Source organism: Nasonia vitripennis, assembly GCF_009193385.2.
Source record: "Nasonia vitripennis strain AsymCx chromosome 4 unlocalized genomic scaffold, Nvit_psr_1.1 chr4_random0007, whole genome shotgun sequence".
NCBI lineage: Eukaryota > Metazoa > Arthropoda > Insecta > Hymenoptera > Pteromalidae > Nasonia > Nasonia vitripennis.
Window position 1 is genome coordinate 2,633,773 of NW_022279643.1, and position 12,507 is coordinate 2,646,279.

At 39.8% G+C, this 12,507-nt stretch overlaps 1 protein-coding gene across 15 annotated transcripts in view; it reads left to right on the forward strand.

Annotated features, from left to right (window-relative positions):
- The window catches only part of LOC100119385 (echinoderm microtubule-associated protein-like 2), an 804,666-nt gene that overhangs the window by 450,497 nt on the left and 341,662 nt on the right, over positions 1–12,507 (forward strand). For all 15 annotated transcript variants that reach the window (XM_031930031.2, XM_031930040.2, XM_031930035.2 and 12 more), the window contains one exon: positions 5,254–5,491. In XM_031930031.2, coding sequence (XP_031785891.1) covers positions 5,254–5,491 — 238 coding nt within the window. The remainder of the gene's footprint in view (positions 1–5,253; positions 5,492–12,507) is intronic.

The window sequence follows — 12,507 nt, forward strand, 5'->3', positions numbered from 1 at the left end:
TATGTTATAAAAGGCGCGTTCTTAAAAGGTTAAGAAAAATCTGTAGATCCAAAGATAACTTCTTTTGATAGGAAAAAAACTAGTGAATGTAGAAGACAACAAGTATAAAATGAAGAAAACTTTTTTAAACTATGAAAAAACTGTTGTTTTCACTTTTGAACAGTTATTGTCTGTCGTATTCATTTTTTTATTCATTTACAAAATCATAAAATTTTATACCTGAAAAAAACTGAAGAAAAATCTAGCAAACTAAATAAAATTGATGACACCAGAAGATTACTGTTGTCTGTGTCTCAATTCCGACATTTTTCTGCTGTCATCTGCTGTTCATAACTGTTTTCTTCAGTTTTTTTTATTTTTCTTCCTTCTAGAGAAAGCTTTGTAATAGTAAAATTTTGAGTTTCGTCAAAACTTCTGGAAAATACTTTTTAGTGTATTCGAAGTTCAAATCACGTGTTTTTAGAAAATGACCGTATGGATGTGTGTGTATGTGTGTGTATACAGTAATATTTCCGGAACTACTCCGTCAATATCAATAAAATTTGACATGCATATATATTTTTGGATTCTGAATTCGGAAAAAACAGTCATTTTTTATTTTCTTAACTATTGTTTTTATGGTCAATTTCTGATTTTTGAAAAACACTATTTCGCGTTTTTTTCAATCATCCCATCGTTACAAACAATTCAGCTAAAATGCATTTGTAAAAGAATAAAATTAATTACTTTTCCCCGTTTGGTCCTTGGGATCGACCGCTGTGTTCGGCACATAAAATCAAAAAGATGATTTTTTTTTTAAATTCATATCTCTGAAACTAAAGATCATAACGTCATTCGTTAAACAAAATTTTAGATTTTAGGCGAGTATCTCGTGCTTCCCCACTCTTCATTTAAACGCTTCGGGCCACAGCTGAGCTCACAGCAGCAGCGCCACGAGCCAGCAGCGGTGGCAGCAGAAACAGCGATGGAGCGGAGAGAGCACGCAACACGCGCGTATATCTGTATTTATGAAGCAGCGAGCGGCGCGATAAGGCGCAAGAGAAGGAGTAGTGAGCGCAGCGGCGGTGCGACGCGCGCATTATAATATACTTGTGTGAATGATTCTTGTTAATAGGTGTGATAAACATAAACATTCACAAGGCGAGTCCGCACGAAGCGAAGCGAGCGCGCGCGCGCAACAACCGCAAGGCGAGTCCGCACGAGCGCGAAGCGCGACAGCCGTCAAACAGCTCAGCAACGGCGCGCCAGGCGGCGCGAGCGGCGTACACGCTCAGACGTTTCCACACCGCGCGCCTTTATAAGGCGGACAGCGCAACACGGTAGACAGTTCTACTCGAGCTCCACTCCAGGTTGCATCGTGCGCATACGTTACTACAGGGAACAGCGAGAGATAGATCTGCACCGACGAAGTCGTCTCGTGAGCACACGTGACGACTTGGTAGACGAACCGAAACCCGTATCTCCGAACCCCGAAACTCCGAATTGCCGTCGTGAGCACACGAGGCAACCCGGAACCCCGAGCGACATCGAGCCTCGTCTACGTGAGTACACGTGACGATACCCGGTGCAACCGTAAAAACTTAACCAACAAAGCCAGCCTTACGCCGACATCTAACGACTCGCTTTACCTCTGTGCGCACACAGGATAAAGAGAGGAACGAGACGAGCGACGAAGATTTGTAGAGCCGTGCGCACACGACTTCATAAATCCGAGGGATACCTTCAAAATCCCGTTACACTATCCTGGCCGCTACTGTGCGCACACAGGGCGGTCGAGATTGTTGTTACGTAAGTCACCCGGATAGGTGTAGCCGTGCGCACACGACTCCACCGTACCGAATGAAATCCTAACCTTCAAACCCATCACCAATCCGCCATACCGTCACCGTACCGAAACACCGTAGCCGTAACCACCGACGCATTGTTGTAGCGAAGTCGCGTAGATATTTTCGTAAATTGTTGACAGCGCTAGTTTAAACAATTCCATTTGTAAAGGCGAAATATTCTTAACCAAGCGCATAATTGATTTCTGTTTCAGACGGGATTTAACAACTGATTCCCAATTACTAATATCTACTTAAGGAAATATATTTTGTTAACATTAAAAAACATAAGAACAGACTCTTTTATTGCCCCTTTCCCCAATCCAGATCCTGGACCCGACTGACTGTCCAAATCCTGGGGAAAGTTGAACCGTTACAAGTTGTTAAATCCCGGCTGAAACAAATCAATTATGCGTCTTGTTAAAAATATGAATGTGTATAGGTGCGTTTACGGCGCAATCCGTGCGGATTCGCCTTTAGTTCGTTGCGCGCGGGCGCTCGCTGCGCATGCCGCGTCTATTGCGGTCGCCTTCACACGTAGTTACATGTGCGAGAATCGTGTCTCCTCACAAGCTAGTATAGTGATTAGGTGATACTATGCCGTTTAAAAAGAGAGACTTTTAGTTGACAAAAATTATTTTAGCTACTGCTGACGATGATGCTTTAGTTGCAGATTTCTTTCTCTTTTTCTTTTTTGTGTAGCTGACTCTTTTACTAGCTCTACGACTAGAGTCTGACCGAGCTTCTGGCGTCATTGGTGCCTTCTTATATTTATCTTTCTTTCAACTTTGATATTTCAACACTAAAATGTGTGTATGTATGTGTATAAGAAAAGCTTTAATATTATTTACAGTTTATGAATAATACTTTTCAAACTTTTGAAAATTTTTATTAATTATTTATTCATTGATTTTGGATTCACCCTTTAGGAGTACTTCATCAAATATACATCATTCTGGCCACTTCCTGTTCATTTTCGGTATATTTCTGGTTCGTTGTAAGTTATTTTTTGTCACTTCCAGGTCATTTTGTATTTTTTCCAATTACTTCCGGTTAACTTTCGACCAACTTCTGGTTTACCCTAACCCCTAAGGAGGGGTAGTTTTAAGAATGAAGTGAACTTTTAGCCGGAGACTAATAGACACATTTTAATATAATAGAGGATTATATTTTGCAAGCTTTTACATATTATTCTTATGGTAATGCGTGAGAGAACTCTTACATTCACTTCTACCGCCAGTTGCATCCTCTGCGCTACTGTGTCCTAATGTTTCCACAATTGACATTTCACTGTCTAAAGATGAACCAGAGGAGGAGGAGGAGGAGGTTGTATCGGAGACTGCTGCGTCGTCATCATCATTATCTTCGTAGATTCTCTCGTCAGTGTTTTCAACTTTTGTAACGTGTCTTACTGCTGCTGCTGCTGCTGCTGGCAATGTCTCAATCTGTGATGCATCGGTGTTTATAGCAGCAACAACTGTAGTGACTGTGACTCAGCAATAGCTGTAAAACTGGCTGCGTCTACTGGCTGGACAACGTCTGGCGATACCTCGTCTGACTCCATTTTGATGACTGTAGATTTCTGTTTTCCCTCCTTATAATCGTCGTCATTCAATTGTACAAGCTCAATCAAAGCATCTCCTTCAGTGTCAGCCATCACTTTGTCAATATCTATAAAATTTTTCAAGAGAAAAAAAATAGTATATTTGTGTGTTTTTTTTTCATTTTTGTTTCTATTTTGGAAAAAAAATCTTAAAAATAAATCTTAAAAAGACCATAGCATGACTTTGTTAATGGAGTCGTCGAAACAGCTCCATCTTCAATATTAGCCGTATGTCGGAATCACACCGACTAAACCCATCCCCATTACGGCCAAATAAAAAAACACCCAGTCGTAAAAAGAAACGCCCTCTTTGCCTTTATCGATTCTCGGTAAAGGTGCCCAGCTCCATCTTCTGTTTGCATGTGTGTGTGCGTATGCTTACAGAGAATTTCGTATGTGTTTTAATAAGCTCAAGAGGTCTTACCAAGAATCAGCCGATATTGTTGCATAATGGCTTGAACTTGCCAGGCATCTTGCATTCTACGACCCACGATAGACTCGCCAAAAACACAGATAACATTCATCGCATTACGGTTTTAAAATATTTTGAGAGCGAGAGAGAGAGAGAGAGAGAGATGTTAAAGTGCCGAGGTGAAGAGCATTCGTTGTTGTCACCAACGACGGCTTGCTCTATTTCAGTGAGATAGAAGGCAAACCAGCGGAAGACCTGTTTCGAGAAGCCAAAAGTGGATAGCTTTCTTAGGAGCCTGACGTGACATATAGTGACAAACGGCTTGCTGAAGTCAAAAATAAGAAGAAGATACGAGACTTGCCTATGCACCAGCCACTCTAGGGCCTTAGAGAAAAAACAGGGGAGAGAGATCGGACGATAGTCAGTCAGGACTTTTGGTAAACTGACATTTTTAAGTGCACGCACAAGCGACAACTTTCAGGCAGAGGGAAAGCTTGACGCACTTAAGGACAGGTTAAAGATTCTACTGAGTAATGGAGCAAGTACGGGCAGTACTCTGCCTTAGAAATAACAACCCGCAGGATGCCATTACTCCCTCTGGCCTGAGTGCCGAAGTGCAATACCGCAGCTAACACGTCCAATTTTTAGTTTCAATTTAGTTAGCGCTGAACTTGAAAAAGCGGATCATTGGAGATTTAGCAGAAATGCTGTCGTCTGTGGGAAAGCGTGATTTTGAGGGGGCCTTGGAGGCAGTAATTCCAAGTTTTTCCAGCTCTCGGCGACATTAGTCAAAGTTGACAGGCGTGAATAATAACAATTCAGCCTAGCTTCCTCGATCTGTCTTTAAGCGTTGTTTTTCGCTAATCTATAGATTTGCAGATTAGAATCGAGCCTAGAATCCCTGAAACACCTGTAAAGTTTATCCCTCTCCAATACAAGGTCACGAAGAGTCGTAGTAAACCACGGGTGACGTTTCCGTCTTGGTGTCACGGACCGTAATGGGGCGGGATGGTTAATGGCGTTTGTTAGGTTAGCTTTAAGCGTTTTGACGCATTCGTCAAGTGATAAAGAAGTGAGGGATTATCAGTCAGACGCACTAAAAAAGTCTCTTAGTTTCTCGGATCTGATTGCACTGACTGGTGATTGCCTGATATTGCATTGATAATTGAACTGGCGACCGTTAAAATACTTCCTTGAAGAATGTTATAACATTAAATTTACAATATTTGAAAAATGTCAACTTTGATATAATTAAAAATTCAAATCATAAAAATTTTTCTTCAAATGTATTTATTTATACTGTACATGTTGAACTTGGTCTCCATCGAAATTCAACCGAGGGAGTGTCAGCGAGCGAAGTGATAATTGCTAGTAAATTATTAATAATGTATAATATATTTAAAAATTTGTTGCAGTGTTCAGTTGACACCGTGGTTTGTGCTGAATGGCATCCATTAGATAAAAATCAAATTGTTACTTGTGGTAAGGGACATATATCCTTCTGGAACTTGGATAACAGTGGACTTCTCTACAAACGTATGGGATTATTTGAAAGCCGAGAAAAACCTAAATACATTACTTGTCTTGCTTTTAATCAAGATGGAGATGTCCTTACAGGAGATAGTAATGGCAATATTATTATTTGGGCGAGAGGTATTTTTCATGTTTTACTTATTTTGTTTCCTTCTAGAGGGATGCATGGGCGTGCGTGAGGATGTGTTTGTGTGTGTGTGTGTGTATACCGTAATATTTCTGGAACTACTCCGTCAATATCAATAAAATTTGACATGCATATCTATTTTTGGATTCTGAATTCGGAAAAAACAGTTATTTTTTATTTTCTTAACTATTTTTTAAGGCCATTTTTTGATTTTTGAAAAACACCATTTTGCGTTTTTATAAATCATCTCATTTTTACAAACAATTCAGCTAAATGCATTTGGAAGAGAATAAAATTAACTACTTTTCCTCGTTTGGTCCTCGGGATCGACTGCTTTGTTCGGCAGATAAAATGAAAATGGTGATTTTTTTTATAAAATTCATACATCTGAAACTAAACATCATAACCTTACGAAAAAAATCAAGTTGGTGGGTCACGCGCCAAACTATATCCCATTAAAATTTCAAGTGATTTGACCACTTATTTATTCAATAATAAAACGAAAACTGAAACAAGTGAGTTGTTTTTGTGCCTTGATCACGGACGTAAAAAGTCCTTTTTGAGATTGAGATTTTGGGGAAAAGTAGATATTTTATGTGTTTTGGCTAAGTTCATTGCGCAGTTTTCAAACCCCTATGGTTCTTAAGATACCATAGTTTCATTTTTTTTGTTTGATAATTTTTTAAAGAGCTAAAATGTCAATACCGATTTTTCTCAAAACTTTTGCTTTCTCTTATAGGGGTGTCGTTGCACGTCACTGAAGTCCCTTCCTATGAATTCATGTCGTACTTTATATATATATATATATACAGGGTGACCCAATTTAAACGGGCACCGCTCATAACTCGTCAGGGACAGCCACAATCGAAAAAATGGTAGAGACCAAAGTTGTAGGATTTCGAAGGGGCAACCCGATGGTGACCTTGGATTTGACCTTGAACGCGTTTTTCAAGGTCATTTGAAGGTCAACTTTGGATTTTTAAATAGGAACCCCATTCTTTTATTGCGGGAATGGAAAGAGCGGTAAATTTTACGTTCAGAATGGTATGTTCGGTTGCGGCACTGAAGGTCATCTCAATGTCCTGCAGTCAGAATGAAACCCCGCCTACGTAATTCCTCTAGCAACGCCAAATTAAAAAAAAGTGGTAGAGACCAAAATTGTTGTATAGGGGGGGGGGGGGGGGGAGAATTGTGACCTCGAATTTGAGCCAGTTCTACAAGGTCATTTCAAGGTCAAATTATTTTTTTTCAAACAGCACCCACTTTTTCGACTCCGGATCCTGAAAGCGTGTTAAATGTTGCACTTTAAACGAAGTAGTAAATTTAAAATAGAAGAAAAGATTTTAATCATTTAGCGTACCATTTCCTGCGTTTTGTCATCATTATAAAACTTGATGTCCAGGACCCACGACGAGGACGTAGCAGGGTGGATTTTCAGGTCCCATTTTGATCCGGCCGATGAAGGCAAGACGTGAAGACACCGGCCGATTAAGGCAAGAATCATAGCCCGGCCGATGAAGGCAAGACGTGAAGACACCGGCAGATGAAGGCAAGACCATGAAAAAATCACTTTATAAATAGAGTTTAAGCTTTACCTAATTAAGTGTTCAAAAATCCCTCCATGATGTCTAATACATTGTTGAATTCTTCGCTCAAAGCTTCCAACAGTCGACAGAAGCACATGCCTTGGTATGCCTCTGCAAGTATTAATGATTCTTTGCATCATATTTTCTCTAGTAGTAGGGGCGTCCGCATACACGCTGTTTTTCAAAAAGCCCCATAAATAAAAATCTGGGCTCGTGAGATCTGGGGATCGTGGAGGCCACTCAACATGATCTTCACCACGTCCAATACCTATCCATCTATTACGGTATGTTTGATTTAAAAAATCTTGAACATCTAAACTTCTATGCGCAGGTGCACCATCATGTTGAAGCCACATACGCATTCTGGTTTGTATATTAACATCTTCTAACAGATTTGGTAATTCATTTGTCAGAAAATGGAGGTATCTATCTCTGTTAACATTACCGTCAAAAAAGTAAGGCCCAATTAGATAGCCATTAACAATACCACACCATACTACAAGACTCCATTGATGTTGGTGATCGACTGCACGGGTCCAATGAGGATTTTCAATGGACCAATAGTGGGAATTGTGTCGGTTTAGTTGACCTGTATTATGGAAAGTGGCTTCATCGGAAAACATGACGTACCTGAAAAAATGTGGATTGTTTTGCAATCTTTCCTGTGCCATTGGCAAAATCGTAACCTTCTTTCAAAATCACGTTCTGTTAGCTCTTGGATCAAAGTAATATGATATGGATGGTAACGATGGAGTCTTGTTATTCTTCTCACTGTTTCTCTCGGGATGCCAGATCGTACTTCTATTTGTCGAATTGAAATATGAGGATCTAAATAAATCATAGCAAGCATCACCAATACTCGTGGATCATTTCGCTCGATAGTCATTACTCTATGACGTTGTCGTGATCTTTGAGGTCCTCGCCTCTCTCGCTGTTCAATTCTCTGGATCGTACTTCGAGATGGATGATGATTTCTGTTTGGGAAACGCCTCCGATATAATTGTGCTGCTGCATTATAATTTCTTCGACACTCTCCCAAAATCAATAAAATATGAACAATTTCGCTTCGACTATAGTCCGGCATATTTACTTAGATTATAAATATTACAAAAATAAAAGAAATGACTCAAATCACATATTTTCAATTATTAAATTAGTATTTGAAGTCGATAAATATCTAAATAAATTAAAAAATTCTACTGCATTACTAGAACTTAGACTGTTTTCTGCAAAAAATAATAAATAAAAAACTACTTAAACAATTATTTAATTGCAAATAGTAATTATTAATTTTATATTATAAAATAATTTATTGATTAGGAAGCTTTTATGAAATAGATAATAAATAAATATTTTGTAATTCCAAAAGTGTTAAAAGCAAATTTTAATAGATAACTTATAAAATAGTTAAAATTGTATTTTAGTAAAAGATTTATTTTAACTTATTAAATTTTATGAAGTGAAATCAAACTTATACATACATTTAAAATATGGGTAATTAATCGGAATATTTAGCTCTTAAACAATATTTTCTAGAATAATCGCTATGACTTGAAATTATATCAAACATTTTTTAATTTTAAGTAAATTGATTCTTCAAGAAATACCTTCATTACGTATTGCAGAACTTTTTTTATACAAGACATTAATACAAAAATTTTAATAGATAATGTATATTCGTATTATTTTTAATATTAAATGAAATGATGTAAAAAGTACAATCTTCATTTGTTAACAATAATAAATATTCTGTTACGTTAGATAAAAATTTTTTTACATTAACATAACTTTAGATGCAATATTTTATATTAATATGTATGTTATTAATTAATTATTATCGTGTTAAATACAATATTTTACAGCTTACATATTGTACAAGTTTAAATAATGAACATACATTTTTTAGTGTTGTTGGTTGTTTATTATTACTTATCTAATAGAAAAGTGCAAAAAATTTAAGTACCTACCAATTTCTGCTGCAAAAATATTTCTAATAGAATTAAAATATTTATACAGTGGAATTATCACTAAATAATTATATTAACTGTTGCCAGTAATTGTATGTATAATCTGTGTGACGACATGGTATGTATTACAAACTTTATAATTCTGCTTATACATATGTATTTTCAACATGCGTGTTTACATGTATGTGTGTATAGCATATGTATACAAACATACGTATGTATGTATATCTATGTATACTTAAAACAATAATAATTTATGAATAAATTAAATGGAAAAACAACAACGTTATTTAAAAAAACATAATGCAATTTATTTCTGATTCAAATAATAAATGTGTGTAAAATAAATATAAAAACTTTTTTACTTTATACTTCGATGTTTTACTTTTTCTTTTTCTGTATCGATGGCTTTTTATTGTAAAATTCTATTCATATTTTGGCATTACGGTTTATCAATTTATGATTTTTTAAAAATAAAACATTTAATATTTTTTTTACGTTTTTATCAAACTTTGACGTTTTTCTACAATACTTCGATGTTTTACTTAATCTTTTTCTGTATCGATGATTGGCTTTTTAATAAAAATTTTCGTTAATATTTTTGGCGGAAGGCCGAGTGTGAGACTCTTTCGACAATTTTCGGAGGCTATTTTTATTTTTGCAAATCGAAAGTTCGGGCGGCAGGTACGGCGCGGGGCCGGGGCGCCTGCTTGAAAATCATTCGTGAGTTAAGCGTCGTAGGGGAAGGTTCGACGGAGTCGCGGTGGCAAGACTGAGCGCGGGATTTATTTTAAAAGGCTTATTTCGGGAGCCATTTTTATTTTTCGCACATCAGGAGTTCGGGTAGGTAGGTGGCGACCACCTAGAGGAGTCATTCGCAAGTTAACCGTCGGAAGGGATCATTCGGGGAATAGCGAGACTTATGTTTGGACGCTAGCGAGGGCTCATTTGCGTCTTGGCCGCTGGACAGAGAACATCTAAGAAGGGATTTCATCTCGGATATAAAGTAAAAGTAAAGTTTGAAAAAAAAATAATTTGACCTTGAAATGACCTTGTAGGACTGGCTCAAATTCGAGGTCACAATTCTCCCCCCCCCCCCCCCTATACAACAACTTTGGTCTCTACCACTTTTTTTTAATTTGGTGTTGCTAGAGGAATTACGTAGGCGGGGTTTCATTCTGGCTGCAGGACATTGAGATGACCTTCAGTGCCGCAACCGAACATACCATTCTGAACGTAAAATTTACCGCTCTTTCATGCATCGTGGGAGAACTTCCAAGGCGTCTTCACATGGATCGAGGTCGGTACTTTCGCGCTCTTTCCACCAACGCTCCGTCTAGCCTAAGTTATCGACGAAAAATGAGTGCAAACGGCGAGAAGAGTTTGGAAGTGCCTTTTCAAGCATGCAGCAGCTATAAACAACCCATACAGCACAAAGACCCCAAAAAGTATGAATTTTTTGGTCTGTACTACCACGTCAAGTGCCAAGACACCATCAACATCAAAACTATCGTGGTGAACGACAGGCAGATTATAGCCTGTCCTTCATGTGCAGACAACAATAACGCCAAGGGTACCAAGCTGAGGACTAAATCCACCTCTGCTACAACATCAGCAACGGGAGTAATTGCAACAACAGCAGCAGGCAAGAATACTTCCAAACAACAGCAGCTGGTGAATAAGAAGACGAAGTCGCCACCATCATCCAACACATCGAGAAATTCCTGACCGACTCGCTTGGACGGAGTAACAACACCTACGCCGTCCGTTGAGGCCGCGTTGAGGGACGTGGAGCACTGGACGATATACGTCATGCTCAAACGGATGCCCTCAAGACCCAGAACATCGTGTCGGAGAGGATTTCTAAAATTGAGCAGCGTTTTGGCCCGCTGGAGAAGCGACTTAGGCCCTCGAAGAGCTGCCTGCACTCAAAACTCGCATACACAATGCTGAGTCCACCATCACCGAGCTGCAGGCACAAATCCAAGATCTGTCATCGAGAAGCCCGACAATGCAGCAGGACAACGGCAGCACTGTGCCCAACACTGCGGTGATTTGCAGCCTACGCAGTGAATTGGCCGAGGTCAAGAGGCGCCAGGAGCAGACCTCGAACTGTGTGGTCGTTGTCACGGGTTTGCATTATACCCGTGAAACCTCGCTGCACCTCCTCGCTTTCTCTGTTGTGAACGCGCTTGATCCCATGGTCCTTAGAAGAGACGTAGCATCCGTCAGGACCATGGGGAGGCTTGATGCTACAAACAGCTCCGCCAGGGGTGACGGTAAACTGCCACCACTAGTCGTTACCCTATCTTCAACTGCGCTTGCACACTCGATCGTCATCGCCAAAGCCCGGAAATGAAAGCTACACACTAGCGAATTGGACGCTACTTTGCTGGAGGAGGCTAAAGCTCTGAGCAATGACCATCAAGGGCTCATAAACATCAACGAGCTGCTCCCCTCAGACGTCCATAAGCTACGTACAAGGGCTAGGAGGGAGGCCAAGAAGAGGCAGGGCTGCCGAACGTTCATCAGAGAAGGGAGACTATACAAGCGCTGTAATAATGACAGCGAGCGTGCTACCATCATCAACATCGACGCCGAGCTGGAGACTTTTTTAGCCCGGTTTCCATCCGCTGCCAACATCGTCCAACACTGAGGCTACAACACACACACATCATTCCACCACACCCACCATCCAACTCATATGCCACGTCTTCATCTGGTTCTAAGGTATCTCTTTCCGAAGGTCTAGGCTTTTCTTATCCACTCGCTCTCCTTTCCACGTAATAGCTGCTACTGAGACCTGGTTGAGCGACAAGGTAACGTCCATCCCTTCACTGGACGACTACCTACTGTACAGACGAGACAGAAACAGAAACGGAGGAGGTGTTGCCCTCTACATACACAAATCTCTGACATTTAGCGTTATTTCATGATCTGACGGTGAATGGTCTGGCAAGCCAGGCAAGCCTGAATATCTCTTCTGTGAGGTATCGGCAAAGGGAGTCTCTCCTATCTTCGTGGGGGTTGTGTATCGTCCACCTCATGCTCCATTCTTCCAAGGCTCTAACTTCATAGACCAACTAACAACCCACATGCACAACTATTCCACGAAGGTCATAATGGGAGACTTCAACTCCGAACAACTTTCTTCATCTGAAGATGCCAAGTTCATCAAGGCCTTCATTGATGAAAACTCCCTTTCATCTGTTCCCTATGGTGCCACGCACCACAAACAGGGTTCTGATACCTGGCTTGACTTGTGTCTAATCGACGAGCAGGATTGCCTGCTGTCATACTGGAAGACAAACTCACCTTTCATCAACGGACATGACCATGTCACGGCCACTCTCGACGTACAGATTCCACGATACGTACCTAACACATACTCTTACAGAAAATTTAAAGGAATCAGCGCCGAGAAGCTAAGGGACTTTCTTAGCGCATGTGACTGGT